Source organism: Corapipo altera, unplaced genomic scaffold (genome assembly GCF_003945725.1).
Source record: "Corapipo altera isolate COAL_440 unplaced genomic scaffold, ASM394572v1 50, whole genome shotgun sequence".
NCBI lineage: Eukaryota > Metazoa > Chordata > Aves > Passeriformes > Pipridae > Corapipo > Corapipo altera.
The window spans coordinates 13,238,143-13,262,819 of NW_020884889.1; the positions used below are offsets into that span (position 1 = coordinate 13,238,143).

Below are 24,677 nucleotides of genomic sequence, written 5' to 3' on the forward strand. Positions count from 1 at the left end.
TTCAAGTCGTGAATAGAAGGCTGGCTTCCACTGGTCACCAGATCCACTGTAACAGACAAAAGCTGCCTTATAAAGTTGACAATATAATCCCCATTTACAAAACAACTTTTGTTTAACTACTGAATAAGAACTCATTGAGATGCTAATCATATGTTGCATTGTGATTTCTGAAAAGCACTAAAAAGCATATTGTTTCAAAAGGCTGAAACATGGGTGACCAAAAAATACCCAAATTAAAGCAAAGATGACTTTTTACCTCAGTCTCTCCCTAGTTAAAAATGTGAACTTTTTATTGCTGTTGTCCTGTGTAACAAACCAGTGGTTTGACTCTATTTCACCAGAGTTAGCTTTAGATTAGAGTAAAAACAACAAATTAGCACGCTTGCTTTGATTTTTAAAGCTGCTGTAAAGCTTCGTTTTTTTGAGTTGTTGGGAGTTTTTCTGGAGCTGCAGTTCAGTGCAAAAATAGCTCTCATGAAAGGCAAAAATAATTTAGCTTCAAAAGCACTGTTCAGAGAGAGACAGAAGTAGTTGTACACTTGAGATATTTCAGACCACAGAAATCCTGGAGGCATCTAGACACCATGGAAAAAAGTGAACCCATACAATCAGAACACAGGCACATCAGACTGCACTGGCAGCAACCCACAGGAGTGGAGTGTTTTTAAATAGTGCTGCTTAGACTTCTCTCCAGGAGGGGCTATTTTCAACCACGCTGAGCAAGCAGCAGTGCTCACTCACTTGGTGACTTGGAAGCCACGCTGTACTGTTGCTTTTATGTGGGATAGATTTAGACAATCCCCTCTGATAATCTGATTTTGTTTCTAACTGATGGTTTTGATGCATTAGATTCAGGAGGAAAAACAGTGAAGGCCAAAGCACCAGCACCTGAAAAATTAAAAATACCCCAACATATCCTGCTCCCGTTCACTTTACTAAGACATTACTAAGAACCAATTTCATCATTCACTTTCTCCAGTTCCCAAGTGATCCATTCACTCCTTCAACGGAGATCACTTCTACAAAACAGCAACAGTAACTTTCATAAAATCAATTTATCTGCTTCTTTAAGGTACAGTTCTATTTCTGTCAGTGGTTGATAACAGTGAAGAGTATTTTTAGTCACTCACTATTTACAGCATAAGGAACTGGGACATGAGACAATCTTCTTGCTTGTCTCACCCTTTGAAAGCTGGGCACATCACTTCACTGCCTTATGTCTCTTACTTTCCTCCTCCCCCTCTTTTCAACAACAGGGTTAATAAAACCCTTTATAAAGCTGATGGTGATTTATTTACACAAAGTCCTATGTAAGTGGTAGTCCACCATTCCCACTATCAAGCAGTGAACTGAACTGTTCAGTGAGACCTATAACACATAAAAAACTTACAAGTACGTACAAATCATTCACAGAAATGTTAGGAAAAATGTATCTTATGGTTTCACAATAGGTTCTTGTAATTTTTTCAATTACTTTTCCTCACTACTCTCCTGCTACAGCAGCAATCCCTGTAATATCCAACTGCACCCAGCAAGGCAAGCTGCCTCCTCACTTTCTGAACTGATTTTCACCAGCAAGGCTTTGCAGCACGTGCTGCAGCTTCTCTTTGAGAATCAAAAGTATGGAATGTTACCCTGTAAAGTTTATTCTCAAGTATGGGTCTTGTAAGCACAAGGAAAACATACACTGAGTCAGTTAGAAAACAAGTACAGCCCACAATGTACACAAAACTCAGTAAGTGCACTTGTTCACAAGCTCTTTAAAATGATGGAAATTGTATTTGATTTGGGGTTAGAAATCATGTTTACAGAATGAGACAACTCACAGCAATTTTAACATACTCAAAGACAGCACACATACTGCCACTGAATGTGAAAAACAAAAAAGTCCACCCAAACTTGCTAAATTTTTAGCAGAGAAAGATCATTTCTCTTCACTGCATTTATACAAGAGAAGCAATCAAGGAGAGTAATATGCAATAACCCTGTGCTTCTCACTGGTTTACAGCACAGAGAAAATTATAATACATAAAGCCAAATCACAATCAGAAATTTTCCTCATCCAGCTTCCTACTCTTTGACATTTCTTTTCTCAATGCAGTCTCATTATGACGTACTTTGAAGATGATTTATAAGTATAGCATCGTCAGAATTGTTCAAGTGACTTCTAATGATCTAACACAAGTCTCCTCATCCAATTCCAAATGAGATTTCAAACTCAAACCTTCTAGAGTTTGTGCAATGGCCCAACAAAGTTGTGGTTTAAATTGATTTTTAAGACTGAAGTTGTACATAAAGTTAGCTCGCAAGACAGTTTGTTAGCTTCAATAACCTAAAGATAATCTTAAACTGACTCTCTGCCAACACCTACTTGGAAGGATTCAAACTTGGAATCCACAACTTCATTGCAATATTTTTGAGGTTCAGCATGAAGTTACTCAAGCATCAAATAAAACTGATTTGTTTTATACCTGGAGACTGATCATACATAAACAGGTAGGTGGAGTGCAGAACTCTGATGCAGCAGTTCTGAAGATGTAGGAGCATTTCATGGTACTTTTTCATCCTTCTGGGCATTTACAACTAAAGCTAGATTTCTGGGGCTATACTTGTCAGATTTAAGTACTGTCTTCTGTGCACTTCCATCAGCTGCTGTGTAAAATGGGACATACTGGGTGCCACCACCTCTGCTAACGAGCTCTCTGAAGACATGTGACCAATGCATGTGGGGGAAGCTTTTATTTCACACAAGTGCCACCTTCACAAGATACAGGTAATTATTCAGCGGCTTGAACCTTTATTATCTTTTATTTTTCAGACCACAGGGAAGAACAATCAGTATAGATCATTTTAAAAATGCATTTTTCAAAAGAAACATGTACCCACTGGGTACAAAATGTACTTGCTTACACATTTAACCCTGACTGCTCAGGACTTCTTAAAATGGCAGAATAAAGAGGACTCACTTTGGTTTGCCAGAAATCTCTCTCACCATAATTGCACATGAATCACTTCAGGACAGCACAATTCACAGTGTCATACACAAGAAAAAGTCTCATTTGATGCTTACAAATGGATTACAGGTTTTGACATCTAATAAAAAAAATATTTCATGTGTAGTACAAAATGGAAGTACTCACTGATATCATCTTCATGATAAATGACAGAGTGGAACGGGAGGTTTCTGTCCTTTATGTATCTCTCTGCTGGCTCAATATAAAAGGTCCCACTGTGAGTTTGGATGAATCCTTCAAATTTTCCATCAATAACAGACCCATGAGTAAAACTTCCCTGCTCACCTGTTAAGGGACAAAGTGCATTAGTTTTTATTATACTTTTAAAAGCTTTCAGTCCTGTGCAAAATTCAAGCATCACACTACCCAGGGTGTTCAGCAGAGTGCTAACACATGATATATGCACAATTATCCTGATCCTGCACCAGTTCCCAATTGCTGAAAACCTTCATGAATTCCAGGGTAATAAGATTCTGGATAACAGCAAAAAGACATTCTGGTAGAAAGTTTTTGTCTTATTTTTTTTAAGACTGAGATTATTCAGCACTAAGACATACAGTTATAGCAAAATCATAGTCACTAAGCTCAACACTTTCCCAATCAGGTGCATAAATGACATGTTTTAAAAGCATATAATGAAGAATTCAATTATATATTTTAAAGCTGTTACATATACAGCATATAATCCTGCAGCCAAATCCTGTCCTTATACATCCCTTCATCTAATTATAAATTTAAAAAAAAAAATCATAGAATCAGAGCACACACTGAACTTTGAAAGCTTTCAAAGAAAGATGTACCTATATTCAAGACATCAATTTTTCTCTGCAAGCATAAGCCTCTTAAAACTGTAGCTAGGTTTAAATGTGGCATAGAGTGAATCTGTATTTGAAACAGTCATAATCTGGAAAAGTGCAACTGTCAAAGTTTAATCACTGACAGCTACAACATGCAGCATCTCAACAAGCCTTTTCCATACAAAGGATGAAAAATTACTCAAAGACTGTTTACATATTCCTCAATTAAAGAAAGTTCAGAATCACACTATCAAATTATCAGAAGTTTACTCATCATTAACTACTACTAATTCCTAATTAACAATTACCAAGAATTATATAAAGCTTATACACCATACTGAAATTTGGAAAAATGTCTTGAAGATGTGCCAAACAACTCTGGAGAGAACACCAAAAAGTAAAAGCAGGCTTTGTAGAACATTCATTTTTGGATATTTGTAAGTGATCTGCAAGTGATCACAGATTTGCTTCAGACTATGTTCTATTAGAATGTTCATTAATAGAATAAACTTATAAGCCACAGATCTTTGGAAATTTCAGAGTACTTGGAAAGAAATCTCTTGATCTGAATGGAAATCAAGAATCAAGTGCAAAACAAGTTATTTGCTGAACTCTAACTTTGTTCATGATCTTTATTACAAGTACCAAGTTAGGTTGAATAAGATAATAAAGAAGATTAAAAGAAAATGTAGAGTAAACCCAGGGAGTAGGTTCACATGGATTCTTTAATCTGATCCATTAAAAATAAGGAAAGCACCCAAAAGCTTTCCTGAAATAATTTCACAAAATAAGAAAAAAAGGCAACAAAAGTCCCCACACACCCTAAAAGCCCTGTGACCTACTCAGAACACCTGGATTGGTCTGCCAGATGCATATGAAGCCCTAAGTGTATATACAACTTTTCACAGTTTAAAATAATCACTTCAAAACTGCAGGACATCACTAAGAAAGATCTTCAGCAAAACCAAACAGACAGAGGACCAGAGTAAGTCTTAATCCATCTCTTCTTTTCATCTGCTTTTAATTCCTTAATTCTTCCTTTTTAACTAATTTTATCTTTGGTATTTACTGAAATCAGGTATATTCCCCTTAATGATGGTAGCTCTATATTCCTTCTATTCCTTTAAACTAAGAATGTACCTGATTTTTTTCTTTAATGCATACAGCTTTTTCCTCTTTTTTTTAATGCATCAGACTTCTATGAAGAGTATGTTCCTAAGCAGAGTTATACTTCAAGTTTTATGGATATGAAAATCATTAGATAAAATACTCACTTGTTACATGTGAACTCTTACATGAGGATAAAAGCAGATGGAGTTCAAATGCACTAGATGCATTAATAAAGTTTAACAATAGTCTAATCACACAGATACTCATTTTCTGCATGTATTATTAAAAAACTACTGTTTAAAATCCATTTTAAAGTGTTGTACCACTTACCATAAATGTGTCCAGTGTAAATATGGGAGGTATCATAATCAATCACTTGGTTTGATATTTCTACTTTAAAGTCATCACTAAAAAGAGATGTATCTCTCTTCATTCGAAGGTTGAATTGTCTAAAGTGAATAAAACAAGATGGTAAATTGGTTTTGAGCTTCAGTTACAAAAGCACTGAACAAAGCACTTCTAACCAACACTTTTGTGGAAACAATTTGCAGACTCTGTAAAATTTATCTGTAGAAAATGTTTATACTGCACAAGATTTAGACTGGAAGGATTTTCTTAAGCAAGATTATTTAGATGCTTTTGATACAGGCAGCTAAATTTACAAGATTTAAGCCAGAAAACTGGGTTAAACACATACATCTAAAATGCTGACATGGACTATATGCCTGTTCCCATTCCTTCAGAAGACACACATGTAGCTTAAGGAAAAAAAGCAACTATTTTACTTCACAGTACTTTGAAGCAGAAGAGATAAGAACAAGTATCACCTATTTTACTTTCAGTGCTGGCATTTAAGTAATGTAAATGAAATGTAGGTGAGCTAATTAGAGTTTCAACTGAAACTCAAAAAAAAAAAATAAGATGGGCAACAGCATCTAATAAAAAATACCCAAACTGGTAGAGTTACATGCACAACTATGTGAACAGCTCTACTCATTGAATGATCTTGTTCAAATTATAGCACCACATTCTTTGATGCAAATCCTACTGCTGATCTTTATATGAAACATAATACATTTTGTTTGTATGAAAACAGAAGTTTCATTCATTGAGGTCAAGCAACATAACTGCAGTGTTTTAAAATGCCTGACATTATGAGTTCATACCTTGACAACTGTTAGCTTGCTTCAGAATTTCATTTGGTATTCTCTTAAATTTTGTATAAACATGTTGTGCAAATACAGATCAGTGAAGTTGTTGAAACTTCAGCCCATTCCAATTTTAGTGTTGATTTTCTTCCTATATTCTTCTCTTTCTGCACAACCATGAAACTGAAGTATTATAGCTATGTCACCAATTTGTGACATAAAAAGTAAGCTGACTACATCTATGTCAGTCTTCATCTAACAGATGTGAGCAGTATACCAATGGTAGAGCTGACCTTCACACTGAAAGCTAGTATCCATCTGTGCTAACAGCAAAATAGCCCAGACAAATAAGCACCACAGTGTAAAGTTGATTAAATCTAATTACTTTTTAGCAATTAGCTGAAGCATACACAAAATATAGGTTCAGTCTTCACTTGTATGCTAAATATGACACCAGGGTTATAAGTGTTTTGAAACAACTGTACATTACAATGCAAACTTCAAGATCAAAAAAAAAAAAGCCATGACTACAGTCAGATTCTGGGAGGGGCTGTAGTGACTCACGTTGACTACTCTGTAACACAAACAGCATTTTACAATCACACCATATTTATTATTGCTGCTGCAGCACCAACAAAGCTTCAAAGCAAGTACTCTCCTCTGGCTGTGTTAGAGGTATCTACTACAAGGTTATGAAATGCTGAGATGTGGCTGGTGGATGGGGAAGGTTAAACCTCGGCAAGTCCCTGGCACTTGGGCTTTGTGCCAAGCCAAGCAGTGCTCCTATCACAGTTTCAGTATAGATCTATTTTCCTGTCACAAAGGAAGAAACAGTTCACTACAGATGCACCTGAGTACTGGAGTCACTGAGACACAAGAAATAAGAATTGCTCTTCTTCAAGTCGCCTTTTTACTACCTGTGCCACAACAGCCTTTGGTAACACAGAGGTTCAGGAGGAAGAGGAGATAACATGAACAAGTAACCTAGGGAAACATCCTAGGACAGAATGTTACAAGATTGCACAGCACGTAGTTTGAGAGGGGGGTGGTGTGGAGACTTGAAGCCACTTTACATGGCTCTCATGGAGCAGAAGTTAAAAACAAACAGGTAGAAAGAATTAAGACCAGCACTGATACAAAATCTGAAGAACTTCATTCAAGTACTTCCAAAAGTTGTACTCACTTTGGATGTAATACACTGCTCAGGTCAGGGTGTTATACAGATTTGAACTCCACTTTAGTTTGATATTTCCCTGTGACTGAGTTCTCCAGAGTTACTCCAGGATGGATCAGACTCTAACTGCATCTGAACTCAGGTTAAATGGCAAGAGGTCCTGGACCCTCTAGAATCTCTCCTCCCGTCTATACTATTTGATAGAAGACTTCTTACCCTAAGAAGTCTGTAATTCTGCCTCTGTGATGAACTGAAATATCTACTAATCCCAGCAAGAGCACCTTTTATGGCTAAAACTACTTTTTTTTTCTCATGAAAGAAAGGAGGTATTCTGAAAAAACCTCAGTCTATAGCACTCTTCTTTCAGAAGTGCAAAAAACATTTCTTCAAAATTAGATTTTTCTGGTTGTATTCATGTTAGTTTTAAATAAAAACAGAGGAGCAGTTGTTTCTAACACTCAACTGCATCAGCAATTTTCTATGGCTTCTTTGAAGTGCACTGTGTAAGAGAATGCAGAGCTTCTCATGTACTTACTCCTGCCTGTGCCAGCAGGGCGGGGGAAAAAAACAGGACTCGGACTCAAAGGTAGGGATAGACCAAGTTTAGCTTAATATAACACCAAGCACAGAGATGAGCGAGCTCTAGGTCTCAGCTGAGAAGCCATCCAGTGCATCCTCAATTTCCAAGTCATCTCTGTCCTCATCCTCACAGCTGAGCAGGACATTCAGCACATGGTGCTGCTGGGCTGCCACCAGTGACTCTCATCTAACCACGCTTTAGGGTCAGTCTTGAGCTTTGCCACCGTGGCCAACACTGCAGGACCTGTTCTGGGGGAGCAAGGGAAGCTCAGTGGAGCCTACTGAAGTTGGGAATGGTCCTTCGTTCTGTGTGGGATACCCGTCCATCAAAATTACCCTGTCACTTCAAAATGTTAGAAGTTTTGTGTATCAAAAGTTTCACTAGTTTAAAGATTAGGAAGTCTCAATTTTTTCTCCTTTAATTTTCAGCCTCTTCATACTTTCCACATTGGCACATAAACACTACAAATTCTAACCCATGTTGCTAATTATCTACTTATTAATAAAATTGGCTCTATTTGCAGGATTAGAGAACTACTTAGAGAACTGTTTCAAATACAAAACAACTCAGCTGTGCTTCACACTAACAATTCTCTATTTGATTTCTTAACTTAGTTAAACTATTAGATAACCTGATCATCTTACAGCTATTTTTAGACAGGTCTTTTCTCAGTCATGCAAACATGACTGAGAAATAGGAACAGGAACAGGATTATCTGTCTGGACCGTTCACCTTCTTAATAATGAAAAATTGACAAATACTCCTTTAGTTCTCTCCCACCAAAAGAGGGAGTGGGAAACAGAGACAACTTGGGGCTGCAGGGGGGAAGAGAGTGGGAGGTGGAGGAGGAAACAAGCATCTATTCATCTCTACTTCAAATAATTAACAACTTTATATGACTATGCAGAGACATCTTAATGTACCACTGAGAACTGCCAATGAAATAAATTGCACTGAAAAGATTACACTCTATAGGTGGGGAGACTCTAAACTGTAATAATTGATTCACACAAATGGATAAGTGGCAGGAACCCCTAAAAAAATCCAGTTTAACACCCTAATTTCTCAGTAAGAAACTTCCAAAGACCCTACCCATTTCAGCATCTCACCCAATATAGAGGTCTTCCTAACATTCACTCTAAACTTGTTCCAAGTTAGTATTTCTTCCTCTTTTTTGTAAGGAACATAAGCTAATCCCAATCCTTTTCAAAATGATGCAAAACAGAATGCACTTCAGTTTTCTTTCCTGGCTTAAATCCAGTAACTTCATGAATTCTTCCAAGGACAGGAGACTCCAGAGAAGTTAGACAAGTTTGTCTGTATCATTCCTGACTATGGTTTCTAAAGTATCCACAGTGGAAGAAATAAAAAGCTTCAAATAAGCCTTTTAGTAATTACTATTTCTACAGCACGTACTGAGTTCTCAATGTAAACTAAGCAATTCCCTGGTCTGGCTACACACCAGGCAGGAGATTAACTAATTTCAGAAAAATAATGCCTCTTTTATTTACACACTTTCTCCCTTGCAGACCACATTTCCCAGCAGCAGTGATTCTATACAACAGAATTAAATCAATTCAGACAAAGTTTTGACCTTGCTTATTTGTTACTGCTTTTATCTTACAGGTATCTGAAAACTGATACAGTAACAAGCCATTAGTTGGTTACCAAATGGTTGCTCATTTGGTTGAGGACAATTTTGTTAATATTGTTTTTTATATATATATATATATATATAAAGAGAGAGAGAGAGACAGTTATATAATCTGCTTTGATAATAAACTACATCTTATTCATTAATGACAGTACCCTGAAGACTATCAAGAGGTAGATTTTTATTTCTTTCTAGCTTACCTCAGGGAGACTACCTCAGATTTAAAAAGTATGTAACATACCAACTCAAGTCATAATTAAAGAAAAAATTTAGTTGAGAGCACCACACTGAGCTAAACCCCTGTGCTTTCCCGTCAATCCTATGCTCTAATCAGAGAAAGCATTTTAAAAGAAGAAAAAAAAAAAAAGCTGTTTACATATTGACAGCATTTGGTAAAACACACATTAAGGTTTAACTGCCTAATCTACCATTCCATTTCACCACAATGGAATGTCGAACTGGTAACAAGTCTGCAGACCTTCCCAAAACTGGCAGAAAAAGCCACTATCGGTGGTGCACAAAAGGGCACTTGGTGTTTGCCTTTTCGGTCTTTTCTCAGCCAAATTGCTGTAACCAGTGTCAGGCTGAGAGGCAGAATCACTCAGTGACCAGAGGAGGTTGTGGAAAAAAGAAAAAGGAAAAAAAAAACTGAAAAAAGGAAAGAAGGAGATGGAGGAGTTACTAGGAGTTACTCCATAGCTGGAAGAAGCGGCTGGGAAAAGGAAACAGAAGGTGATGGTTTGGCAGCAGTATGGTATGGGACTGGAGTACAAGGAGAGTCCATTTAGGTTCACACTCTTTTCTTCTCAGTAGGAATCAGAAAAATCCTTGCAGTTGTGCTTCCACGAGCCTCCTCACAGGTCAGGATCTAGAAGATACTGTTCTGCTTGAGGTGCAAGTCTTTTATCCTTACTTTTTTGTGTAAGAACTCAAAAGACTCTCTTCTCTGAAAAATAGGAGGAGGTCTATAAATGGAAGGGGATAATAACTTGAGCTGCTCTTTCTAACTGCTTCCACATCAGGCATCCCACAATCTAAACTCAGTTCCCACAAGACTCTCAGACTCATTCCAACTCTGAACTATATTAAGTAGAAAGCAGCTTAACAACCTAATAATGGGTTTATACTACCCACAAGTCTACAGAATCATCACACATGGATATTTTTTTACACTGTTTTAACCTACTATTAAACCCACACAGCATACTCCATCACTTAACTGATAATTCCCATGGTCCTGCTACCTACAGTAAAGAAAACCTATCTCTGAAACAGCACATGATAGGGTCTCCAGGTGTATCATTCTTTCTTTTACCTACCTAGATGCACATAGAATCATCCTCTATTAAGTCTTTATCTAAAACCCAATCTCTGCAGCATTTTAACACTCAGCAATCCCAGCTGAAACACTGGCAGCTTATGATTTTTTACCACTGACACCTCTAGGATGACACTTGTGGTTATTTAGAGATTTCTTTCCTGACCTTCAGAAATCAGACTTGCTAACCTTAGTATTCCAGAACACTACAACTGAAGTTACAGCCTTCATCCCAAGCCATTTGCCACTCATTATTCTTGATATACACAGCTGCAAACACATCAGCTAGCTGAGATAACACAAACTACCCAAGCAGGATCACAAGTAGTTACACTTTGGCTAATTTACACCCTGAGAAAGTCAGTCAAGTATCTCTGTCCTGAAGAGGATGTTGTACAGATTTTAAAGGCAGAATAGTCTTTACTCAAGGTTAAGGGTTTTTTCCCCTTTCAGTAAAACTTCTTTGGGAAGTTCAGTGCAGATTCTATCACTCGGTTTCCTGTTTATTGAAGAGAATCTTTGCATTTGTATTTACATTAAGTTGACCATTTACATGCAGTGCCATGTTCCAACAAAAACAAGAAATCAAAAAAAATAAACGGGTAAAGAGGTACTAGAATAAAATTACAAGCAAAGTTACCACATGAATTTAAACTACAAAAGTAGTTTAGAAAGAAGCTTTCTTAGTGAAACAAGAAAAGACATAGAAGAGAAACTTGCTAGCTGATAATACACCGCACTCCATTTTAAGAATATGGCTTTTTGAGAGTAAGGCTACGTCTGCTAAAGTTTGCTGGCCAAGGAGTAAAGCTGTAAACCATTAATACCAATTTTAGCAGTACAGCTGGAAACCCTGCACCTCAGCTGGGCTGTCTCACCAGTCCAACACCACCATACCAGGTGTTTCCTACATATACCCAGGTAAAACACCAAATGCCTTTTCTCCTGAGGGCTACACGTAATCCAGCTGACTGTATTTAAACTCATAAAATGCAAAACATCTCACCTACAGATCCAGCCTCTAAAATTTTTTAGTTTCATTTAAAAAAAAACGTGTAGAGAACTCAGATCCCTGTTTCCCAGTTCTCTGCAAGATAAAACTACTTTACCTACAAGCACCAACATAGGGTGGGTTTAGTTTTGGTGAGATTTTGTTTGGGTTTGGGTTTTTTTTTGACAAAACAAGTGTAGAAAGTGAGACCTATTTCACAGGTCTCTTGCCTGGCAAGTTATTTGTCAAGGTATATAACTTAAAAGGTACAATAGATAGGTAACAATTGAAGAATTGTCACAGAGCAGTTAATAACTCTGAGAACACTATAGCAAGAACTAAAGAGAACTATTTTTCTCTTTTTAAATTCAGGACAGCCTAAAATGAATTGCAGTAAGTGAACCCTGCAAAAAATCCACTAGGTAAAATTCATGAAAATAAATCTCCTAAGTTCACAAAAGCCAACCAGTCAGTCTTATTTGATGACCACTAAACCAACCTATTTAAGGAGTTAGTCTGTTTAGGAGTGTGTTAAAGTGCACATGGAACTGGAAGAGACACAACACATACTTTCAGATTAGTCCAGTAATATTGAATTTGCTTTATGTTCAGACAGGCTCATGGAACATAGAAGACAGAGCCAGTTCAGGAATTGAGCACTATGCTGTATGCACAATTTAAAAAGTACTTTAATTAAATGCCATAAAAAGAGCAACTAGTGTTCAATAAAACCTTAAACTTGACAATATAAAGTCCTCTTCAACCCAAGAGTAACCAGCTCAGTTACTTCAGTCCATCTGAGCACGGCAGCATGCTCAAAATGTCACCTTTAAAATCCAACTTATCAAATACTATTTCTGCACCGGTATCTTCCTTTGCTTTCATAACCTACTCAAACACAGCCTACAACTATCTTAGTTAAACACAAACATTTAACATCTCTGAATTATGAAGGCAATTGAAGCATTACAGATTACTACAGAACCAAAAATAAACAAAACCCCTCAGACTCAATTAAAAACTCTGAAATTTAGTGGTCCACAGCTTTCTTATTATATATGGATCACATATAGACCACATATTCCCACAAACATGTCTGAACTTAATGTACAGTATTGTTTTAAAAATAAAATTTTAGGTAAAATAGGACGGAAAAATGCAGCTAAATTGCAAGATATCTGAAAGAAGTTCTCAGTATATCTTTAATTTAGTAATAAGCAGTGTTATCATGTGTTCAAGTACCACTTGAAAATTCAACTGTGTACTCAAGTTGTGTGGGCAACTTTCCCAAGCAAGAGTCATCAACTAATCCACAAGGAGCACAAGTGGGTGTGGATGGACAATTAACAGGGCAAATCAGGCAAAAAATTAGAAAGTATAAGCTATTAGGAAAGCATTAAATAAAAAGTTGACTGAAAATAGAGTTAAACACTACATAGATATACTTTTTTCCCCATTTCTGAATGCATCAGGGTCTCAGGAATTCACCATTTCGTCATTAGATAAAAAAATATAGTTAGAACATCAGATGTCATCCAAGTTTTTCAAGCTCTGCCCTCATAATGAAATCACTCTGAAGTATTTGGCATTTTTCTGACTTACTACAGTTCAGAAGAATACAGTTTAAGACATTCTACAATTAATATATTGCAAATGTTTATTGTAGCTTCTCTGCCTGGGAAGGGTCATCTCCAGTAAGTGACCAAGTCCAAGCACACATTTTGTGACTAAGTCATAAATGAGAATAAAATACAAGGTCAGTTTTAGTGATGCCCCAACTTCCTGTTCAAAACACTGACATTACCCTGACATGCAAAAGGAAGTTACTCCATATTAAATTGCTTCACTGTATCTCAAGCTGGTGCCAAAGGTACTGCTCTTCTATGAATCAATACATGTATTTTTGGGGGGGTGTCTTTGCTGTGTTTTGCTTTTGGGGTAGTTGTTTTTTGGGTTTTTTTGTGGGGTGTGTGGGGTGGGTTCAAAAACTACTTTATATTAATCGAGTTCCTGGTATTAACACTGTGCATTCATTAACTTTATGTGAGCCTCCCCTGGACTCAAAGGGCACCTTAAATTAACTCACACTAAAACACTCAATATAAACTGGCAGGTGGAAGAGCTATGACACATAACCAGGATGGTTTTAAATTTTCATATTCCTTTCAACCTGAAGCATTTTAGAAACGAGCACATTTTACACCACTGGTGAAACAGTAATGCCAACTAATCTAAACTACGTGGTTTATTATTCAAAAGAACTGTAAGTATCTACAGCTTAGTTTCAGCACAGGACATTGGTGTCTTAGCATTGAATAGTGTGGCTGGTTCAGTGTAGTCCATTACATCTGCATAACAAGTTGTATTTTATATTACCAAACAACAATTTTGAAAAATATCTGTTCTTAGCAGTATATTGTGTGACACCTGACTTTCAGATGAAGGTTAAATAAAGCAGTGTTTCTTAGTGATGACAAATTATACATCCATTTGTAGTATTACCAGGTCTAGTGTGAAAAAAAGGTAGCTTTGAGTTTAATTCCATCATTTCAGAATCTATTTCATTATTAAACTATAATGATTAAATGGTCACTTTAACTTGGTATAAATATATAATATTTTAAATTGTGATCTAATTCTTCCTTTTCCAACAAAAGGGCACTATGAGATACAGTTCTTAAATCTAAACAGTCTACTGCAAAGGACAGATGCTACTTACACAATCCTAAAACACTTGTAGCTGCCAGCCTTTTTCTGGACAATGAAGCTAAGTTTGATAGATGCTAATCTGGATATGCCAGCACTGCCACTGAAAAGGTTGGTGTTGCATCCTCCCTCTCACCTCTGCTGCTTAGTTCTGCCCTCTTTCTTCTTACAGCACGTTTGCCTATCTACTGAATGGAAGGATGAATTCATCTGGCTGAAAAATAAGCAGTCAAATCACTTTCCCATCTTGACTGGCCCCGTGACCAACCAGTGCATCCTCTGGCACACATTGAAAGATTAAGTTTTGAGAGTTCCAATTGATCCCAGAGATACAGTGTAAGATCTGCTGCAGCCCAGCCAGCTCCACGTGCTGCTGGCAGGAAATATTGGGACAGCTTCTCCATTGCCCTCCTGGCTACAGAAGGCAGCCATTTCATCAGAACCCAAATCAAAACACAAGACTATAATTTCAGTACCTGTAAGTAGCAGCTGCTTAGCATCTTTATTAAGTTAAGGAGATGAAAGTTGGACAGCTGGGTGCCAATAAACCAGCTTAAAGTTTTGGTGTAAGGCCATTCAAAAAAAATCAGGTGTAAGTTTTCAGAATCTCAAACCTCATGTTGACAGACAGCCTTCAAGTTTCATCACCTGTATTTAAACAACACAGTACAGAGTCCATGGCCTGTATCTAAATGGTTAAAATATTTTGCAAAAGCCTTATTTCCTACCTTCACACAAAGTAATTAGAGTACTTGATAGCAAGGTTTTAATTTTGCCACAAGTGATGACACAAATCAGTTATTCACAATAAACTAGCTGCAACTGCAAAAAGCCAATCTTATTTATACACTGCTACACACCTTCAAAGCTAACAAACAGGCTCTATGAAGTAAAACACAATTCACTTGATCCTTCCTAATTCATATTTAAAGCAAAATGAAAATATTTTGTAAGAAGACACCCAAACTGATTAACAGGGACTTTTGGACTAAATTTACAGCCTGCCCTACCCTCTCTTTGGCAGAAAACATTAGATGTGTCGCAAGAAACTACCAAAATCCTAAATTATGGAGCAGCCTGACCTTACAGTCAGTCTCCAATCAGCCTCCTCAGTTAATGATGGATTTGTGCCTCAGAGCACAGGGATTTAGAATCAATTCCACGTAAATATCAACTCTTCATGAGTAATAGTAGCTGTTACCAAAATATAAACCTGATTGTCTAAGGTCTGGTGTCATGGAGATCTGTGAAGGAAGAGGGGAAATTTTTTAGACCTCATTATCATGGGTGCAGCACCATTTTTATGCAATAAGGATTTTCACCCCACCTTAACACCACAGATAGAACACAGTGGTTAAACTAAGAGCTCTGTTTTACAGAAGATTATCATGGAATCTTTACCAATGACAAGATGAACCCTCTCAAGTGGACTGAAATGTGGACTGCTCCCAGAAAGAATAGCCTCATCCTCCTTGTATCACCCTTTCAAGTCATACTGATTTTTTTTTTCCAAATAATTTTCAGCTGGATTAGTTCCCAGTCCCTGTTCCTTGCATGGCTTTAAGACTACAGTGCTAGCACAAGGCTGATGCTGGGAATGCAGTCAGGCCTGTTCCTCTCTGCAGTAGTGCACACTTTGGTAAGCCTGAATTAAACACCAGCCTGCAGCTTAAAAGTGGTAGCATTAGACTGAAACTTAACTTCACTGTCTTGCAGCCTTGCTGGAGATCTAAAAGTGGAGAGGTTTACACTGTGAGGAGCCTCTGAAGCATTTCCATTCTGCAGTCTTGTTTATTAGAACAATTTAATAGGGTAGACTACAGACTGCCTGTGAAGTTACAGCAGAGACAGCAGCAATATGACTCTTCTTTATACAATAAAATTCTCTGGACTAAAAATCACACACAAAAACATGGTTTTAAGGACAGGGTTTCAAATTTATGCTTTGGGTTGCAGTCTTACAGCAGCTAGAAATACCACCCTAATGCTAACCTTCTGGGAGGAGGTACTGAAATTCAGTCATTACATCATAAACCTCCAGTAACAACACTTCATTCCCTGAAGAAATTACAAGCTGGCACAGAAGCAAAACACTTAATCATAAAACAATATTCCAAGTACATTCAGGAGACCTGGTTTTACATTTGCTCTGTCAAACTGCCTATGTTTCTACATATGGCTAACAACTATTTATGAAGTTCTAAATACTTAAATTGTAACTGAAATAACTAGAAAACCAAGGGCATTGCACAGTCCTAAAATATATTAAGACAGTGGTGCTGCAAAGAAGGGAGTCAATGAAACAAAGATACAGACAAAAATACTTTAACATTCTTCCTGTTTCTCCTCAGTTATACAAAAAGCAGGCAATTCTAAATTACAAAGGGATCTTCCTAAGTGAAACCTACAAAATATACACAGTTGGTCACACTGAATATCTGACTTTTGTACTGGATCTTATATGTTTAACTGAAGGCAAAGAAAGTCTTCTAACAGCAATTGTCTTTACCCATGTCAAATAATTACTAAATTCCACAATAGTACAAAAAAATCAGATAACACCAGTACACATAGAACAGGGGTTTTGGTCTATTTTGTAGTTTCAAATGCAATTTGAAGTTCTACTTTTTCTCAATTAAATCTCCTCAGGTTGTTTGGCATAATTTTTGAAAAAAAAAATAAAAATAAAAAAACCAAAGCTGCATTATAAACTCAGAATTAACTACCATTCTGTTCCCAGTATGGTTCCATTGTTTAGGCTTCAAAGTGCTTTAACAGTTACCACCAGAAGTCTGAATGAGTGATTACAAACAATTTCATACTTATACTGGACATAAGAGCAAATACTCCATAGAAACTGTAAACTGCAATTCAGTGTATTCTAGCTAATGTTACTTCGAGGACTCTATTTCACCCTTTACATTTCACTATAATTAAAACACATATGAATAAAATATTTAAAACAAACATCTTTTGAAATCTCACTAACCTTCCATGAGCGTGAAAATCCAGGCGCAAGAACTGCTCTTCATGGGTTACTGCTCTTTTGGCACGCTGGTGTTTTTGGTGTAACAAATCCACATCATAGGACAAGCCTTCATAATGTCTAATGTACTTATTTAGAGGATTTCCATACTGGCCTGAAAGAGAGACACAAGTAAGGTTTAGCATATCTGAAAAATTACTATGACCACACTACTGTGGCAAAACAGTGGGTGATGAGGACCCAAGTTCCACGTTATATCCATTTTAGCTTTTTTTCTCTCCTTTGTACACTTCAGATTCATTCTACTCCAGTCCCACAGACTGGATGCACATCTGCAGTTACAAGTGCATCAGGTGGACTTTGGAAGGTATCTTCCACTTGAATTTCAATCAAAACAAGTGTAGTTCATTTACTCCAAAAATACCCCACAATGCAAACTACATCACTCTAGACAGGAATGCTTGAGAAATGTTACAGAAATGAACTCCTGATTCAAAATGAGAAGTATAACAGCTGAATATCTTTCTTCTGGTCCCCCAGAATTCTGCTTACTTCACTCTACAGTCATGACACCACAATATCTGCTCAGAATGCTTATATTCTCCATTTGAAATATCCAGAAAAATTAAGAGCAAGCCATACCACGTAGCAATACATTTTCTATCACGTGGAATGTTCTGCCACACAGAAAAGTCTTATTAAAATGTATCTCCAGAGATGTAGATTCACTTCAGTCTGTTTTGGACATTTCCTTCTAGGATAATATTTATAACTCACATTAAGAGTTCATAACAGGAAACGGGGAAGATTTTGACCCATCTATCCTGATGGAGGAAGAGACATGGAGAACTGACCAGAGGCACTGACTAACCCTCAAAAACCCAAAATACAACTTGTGGAGAAAACCACAAGAACTCTGAATTCTCCAAGAAAAAAAAAAAAGCTATATCATAATCAGTTTAACCTCAGACCAACCTATATGTGAGAGTTCTCAGAGACTACACGCGATATTTTTCTTCAGATATTTAAAAAACAACTAAGTAAATTAATACTTCCAAATGCAATGCTTGCATTTAGCAGCAATGTGCACAAGATGATACTGCCATATCCTTTTAAAATTCAAGTAATGCTATACTGCAGATAAATCACACTCACATTTCTCCACAGTACCGTAGGCTTCTGCAAATGTTGACTCTTCATCGTTAACTGCAAATACAGTCCACCAACAAAACTTCATCCTAATTTTCTCTCACTCTTAGTCTCAAAATACAAGTCCATTCTCATCCAGTTTTCCAGAAAAGAAAGTGTGTCTTAGGTGTCTTAAGCATCTAAAATGTGTTATTCAAGCAAGTTATATGAATTCTAACCCAAATAAAACACAGGACCATTGCAAAGTCTCAATAACCAGAAGGAGCTTTGAGGATGCAAGACGTTGTCCCTGTCTGATGTTTCTCTAATTACTTCCAACATAATCCCACAAAATGAAGCATAAACACCTCCTGTAGCCCAAGAACTTCTATAAACCAAACCAGATAAGCCTGAGACCATGCATAAGATATGTGAGCCTGACTACAGATACATGCTTTCCAATTCCAGATGTACCACCCAAAAGTGCCAATAAGCAAACAAGCTTCAAAATTAACTGGTATAAGCTAAGACTCAAATTTTTAACTGTTAAATGAACCTAAATCTAGAATACAACATTATTAACTTGTTTGAAGAACTTGATCAAATCTAGGGAGCTAGTATGCTGCAGAACATGTAAACTTCTGTGCTCCAGAATTAACTTTAACTTTTCTGTGTTAGGAAGCTCTTAATAATGCACTCCTTAAACTGTTACAGACCATTTTTCTTCTCAGTATTGCAAGATACACTTTAAACAACTTTAGGCACCTAAAAAAAAGTTTTGAAGCGTGACAACCTACTGAAAACCCAGTAGCACTTGGGACCTGATCCAAGTCTCATGACCATGTGGAAAGATGAGAGACTGCATTTAACTGAGTCACAAAGAATAGTTTTTAAGTGCTAACTACTGTGACAGGACAGCAAAAGACTACTGACATTAGAAAGTCTTATAACTGTTCTCTCTGTCAAGCAAAAGCAGAGATGGTTTTAAACAAAACCCTTTATTTCCTTAACACTTTCTGTATACACTTTCTGTGATCACACAGGGAAACAATGCTACTTCTTTTCCCTTTCTCCAAAACTTAAAGAACTCCTCATGTTTTAAGTACTCTCCTAGCAAACACTTAACACAAACACTCTTGCTGCTCTCTTCTTGCTTCACCAGAACAGGCTCTTAACACCTACAGTATCATGGCTTTTCCAAAAAGGGACTTCAGACAGGATTGGAATCAAGGCTTCAACTTATTCCACTTCCAGAAGTAGCTATAACATTAACGTTGATACAGTGTTCAAAGTCTGCAACTGATACATAATCTCCTTTTAATAAAGCCAGCTACTTATCAAAAAGGATTATCTTCCTCACAAAGGAAGCTTAATAAGTAGCTCAACCTTAGTAACATAGGAGTCTACAGAATCCTGTGGTAAAAGTTTATTACACTGCAAAGAAGACTTCACGGAGCTGCACGAGGCAGGTACAACTCTTGCTCCAGTTCCTGTGATTAAGAGATTCTGTATGAAAAAGGAAGAAGTCTATCCTAGGAAGAAACACCAAACCATGAACATCTAACAGCTCTACAAATTCCATGTGTCATGTTGTCATCAACCAACCAAAGGCAGCATGATGCCTTTCCAGGCAATCTAGTGGAATAAGCCAACATTACCCTTCACCTAAACACTAAGCCAGCAGACAGAAACCTTTTAGGATACAGACACTGAGAGTGACAACTGGATGGTTTTTGAACCTGACAGTATAGTCTTCTAAAGAGTTGCTAAACTAGATGTGGCATTTCCTATGACAAATTCCCTTCAGGAATGAAGCTTTATTCTCATGGGCTGAGAACTAAACACAAGGAATGACTTTAAACAGAATCAGACAGAGCATTTAGGCAAACATCTCAATGTGACAGTCCCTGCGAAAGATTTTTGTGTATGAGGATATACAACTCCTCAGTATCCCTAGAGAGCTGTGAAGAAAGGTATCTACAGTTGTTGTTCTGAACAAACACAAATCCCACTGGACAGGCACAGTCTGAGGCACATTCTAACCTGACTGAGCTTATGCAAAGGGTAAAATCTGTCATCCATGTCATTTTAGCTATAAGCTTCCTGGTACACCCTGAGCATCTACATGCAACAGTTGTTTTGAAAAGTTATTGTGATAGAGGGGAGTTCTTGATAACCAGAAGACAAATGTCATCCCCATCTTCAAGGGGGAGGGCCTGGAGATCTACAGGTCAGAATAATCTCAGTATCTGGGAAGATTATGGAGGAAATCCTCATAGAAGCCAACTCCATGCCCAAAAAGATGACTAGTAACAAAACAGTACTGAAACCTTACCACTGTAAACATAAACATCTAATAATTTTATATATATGTGTGTGTGTGTAAAAGATTACAACATTTAACTTCTCATATAAGGATAAATCAAGCATACACTGTTCTAAAAGGCGAAGTTTACATTAAATCACTCAGATTTAGACTTGTATGACAAATGCAAGCAGTTCAAACACAAGCTTCTTAGTGGGGGAAAAAAGCACAGAATATGGCTTGATAGAGTATCAGAAATTGTTCAGCAGCCAACTCACCAGACAAGTCTTTTAACTGCAAGCATCATCACTGATTTGCAGATTTGAAATGCCAGCATATGATAAATATCTTGTAGAGAATTATTATTATAATTTTAATTAAGATAATCAAAGCAAGATTTACATCAAGTTGTTTTCAATGTAGAGGTTACGTATCTTAAAAAATACTTCCTTTACATGGGACATTAAAGAGTGCACAATGCATTCAGACTTAGCACTCCTGTGCTTAAGTGTACAGCAAGCCAGAAATCCAACCATAAACCTCCTGACTTGAACTTCATTGAAGAATTTCTCCAGACTGTAGTTCCATAACTGCAGCAGAAGGGCAAGGCCCTGCTGCCCTTTCACATCTACACCGTTTCTATTCTTCCCTTGCATTGGCACTAAAACTGATTCAGCTGAAAAATGTTCTCTCTCTTCTGGTCAAGTTAATTTTTGGTGAAAGAAAAACATGTAACCAAGAAGTCAAGCCAGGATCATTTCCCTACACTGAAAGCTCACACTTAGGGCATGGTTTGACAGTACAGCACCAGCAGTGTAAGCAGATGTCTGCTGCTTTTTTTACCTTCTTCCTCTCCACCCTGTTCAAGTCCCAGCTCTTCTTCCCCACCAGGCTGGGTCTGCACAATAAACCAGCAGAAGTCTCACATCCGGTGGAAAACGATAATTTCTTGTCTTTGAATTGGCTCCTCATTCCAGGAGGAGAGGTGGGAAAGCATGGCCAGGGCAGGACCACCAGCCAGCAGTAACTCAGTACAGTGGCTCTGCCACACTGCTCAACTGAACCTTTGGATCTTTTAAAAGTATAAATGAACTGCAACCTGAGGCTTTTGGGCAACAGTATTTCGAAGTTACTATCTAAACACCTGATTTGATTTACTTTTAATTACCATAGGCATTTCTGAAACAACCATCTTACAGCTGTCTTTACTAGACACTGTCTCCCCCAGACATATAAAATTCATAATGTTTTTATTTTAAACCCCAAATAAATGCTGGAGGCTGAGTGCTGCCATGTTAATGAAGCCTTGTGTTCTTCTCAGTTTATAGTAAGGACGCAAACTACATCACTCAGATGCTGATAGCTCATAAATGCCTTCCCACAACTCCCCCATGTGTCCAGAATAAAACAGAATTTCTCTCGTCCTCACTGGGAAATACATAGTTCAATATCCAGCAGCACCAGACACTAAGATACAACTCAGAAGTCCTAGCAACACAGAAGAGTGTGTTGTACCAGTGAAAACAAGCTATTTATCATAAATTTGCAATGATGGGGTTTTTTTAGCTCTCAGTAGTTCCCTTTTGTGTTTTCTATTTCCCTTTCCCTTTTTTTAATGACCCTTGGGTAGAAGGAGAGGTTTTATTAGTTATTTCCCTTCTTTTAAGAACATAATTATATATGGATAATTAAGTAATGGTTAATATACCTGCATGCATCTCCATCATATGCAAGAAAGCATGCTACTGAAAGTTGCCAATAACATTGTCCAAATTAAGTACCACTTTATACACATCAAAATTATTAAAAGATCCCTTAAGCCAAGCAATTCCAAGGATATTGGGGAAAACACTCATATTCAACTTTTACAAAACAATTCTTAAAATTCAAGGTACATATATCTTATCTCAAGTAGACACCATATACTAGAAGCTAAATTCTACCTTTCCCCTATTACTAAGAAAACCAAAGCAAAGTAAATGCTGTGGCTTTTCCTTCTTATACTGTTCAACTGCATTCAAACAGACCTACTGGACCACTTGTTTTATGAAGGTAATTTTTATGCAGCAGAAGCAAAGAAAAAGACTTCTAAGAGAGCCCTAAAAGTGATCTAATGCCAAACCCGGGTCAATCATGTTTCTGGGCCCATTTGGTCAAGTTTCTGACAACTTCTCTGTTTTAACCATACATACATAACATTCAAAAAGCTACAAAGCAGCCTAAGACAGACAGTGCAGCACATTTCATTTGTGATTGCTTTTAATTACATTCCCTTCACATAATTTTAAGAACAATATAAACTACAACAGAAAATAGTTTTCAAACAAAACCAAGAGATTTCACTAACCTTTCTCCCCAAATAAACTATCCAAGTTATGCTGCACCTTATTTTAAATGTTGATTTTGTGATTCATACCTAACTGTATGAATCACTGAAGCTGAAGTTACAGTTGGTTCTGTTAATCTATACCTTTATATCTAAAGGTTATTACAATAAAGTATGTACTGTGCCTGCATGGTATACAGGCACAAAGCCTTGTGTAATTCTGAAAGAGTTCAAACTCAGGTATCCCGTAAAAATACTCCAATCTTAGACTCGACACACTAAAAAGCAATTTTTTAAAAACTGCAGACTAATGAAATTTTCAAAATAAGTACTGTTTAATACCTATGTGGCTTAAAATTAGACAACTTTACAGACAAGCATAACTTAGCTTCAAGATGCACCAAACACAAACAAAACAGGTAAATTGCTGAGGTTTTTTCAATTCTTTCCAGTTTGTACTGCTCTCACAGTAATTTTGTTACGAATCATGAACTTGCCCTTTCTAAACAGATATTAATGCCTGCCTAGAAGAAAGGCATGCAAATGAAGAACTTTATTTTCCAGTGAGTAAAAACATTTACAGTATTAAGAAACTCTAGACATGTGAACACAGATAAAATAGACCATTCTAATCTTAAAAAGCCATTTTAATTTAATGTAGAATTATGTTAAATCTTTCACAATTACGTTCAGACTTTTATCAAAAAAGTTCCCTAGGATATTTTGGAAATGTATATTGGCCATTATGTCTAGATTTCTACCCAGCATTATTAATCTTTCTTTAAAGATTTACCTGCATTACTAACACCAGAAGGCATGTACTTTTGTTACCTGCTAGTGAGGTGTGCTTCCAAACGCCCAGAAATGTCGAAGGTGCCCATTCTTCCCTCAGAGAAAAAAATTAACAGGAATTTCTAAAGTAAAATACCCCCCATGAACTTTCTTCTATATATCCAGAAGACTGTACTTTACATGTTTACTACGATTTTAAGGCATAACTGCCTGCCTAGAATTGAACAGTAGAAACAACCCTCACAACTGGTTAATGAATCATTTCAAATCAATTCTGTGCCAGCACCGTTTAGTTCAGAAAACAAAGAGGCCTTGAAAGCATGCCAATAATTAAGACCGAAATATTTCAATAGTTTACAAGAATTTATGAAGGAAAACTCAGCCTTTTGTGTAACCACCCCTAATACAAATAACGGGATGACTTCTGACCATGTACATCTCCTTGCTTTTTATCCCACATCTTAGCCACAAGTACAACTTACTAGAGTTTTCTTATACTTTAATGCTACTTTTTGAGAACTTGTAAAAGACCAGGATGCAGGGTTAGTTTCTTTGTTAAGCGTACTCTCGATGTGCACAGATGCAGAGCCCAGATAAACCGGAGAGGTGCCAAACGAAACAGAGGAAGTCGATCTTTACCAGCTGTTC

General features: G+C 37.0%; 1 protein-coding gene across 1 annotated transcript in view; it reads right to left on the minus strand.

The window, feature by feature from the left end:
- Positions 1 to 24,677, minus strand: part of ADAM10 (ADAM metallopeptidase domain 10) — a 44,347-nt gene that overhangs the window by 18,694 nt on the left and 976 nt on the right. Inside the window, exons 2-4 of the mRNA XM_027644107.1 lie at positions 17,482 to 17,632; positions 5,252 to 5,370; positions 3,141 to 3,299 (exon numbers count right to left, since the gene is read on the minus strand). Of these exons, the coding sequence (XP_027499908.1) occupies positions 3,141 to 3,299; positions 5,252 to 5,370; positions 17,482 to 17,632 (429 nt within the window). The remainder of the gene's footprint in view (positions 1 to 3,140; positions 3,300 to 5,251; positions 5,371 to 17,481; positions 17,633 to 24,677) is intronic.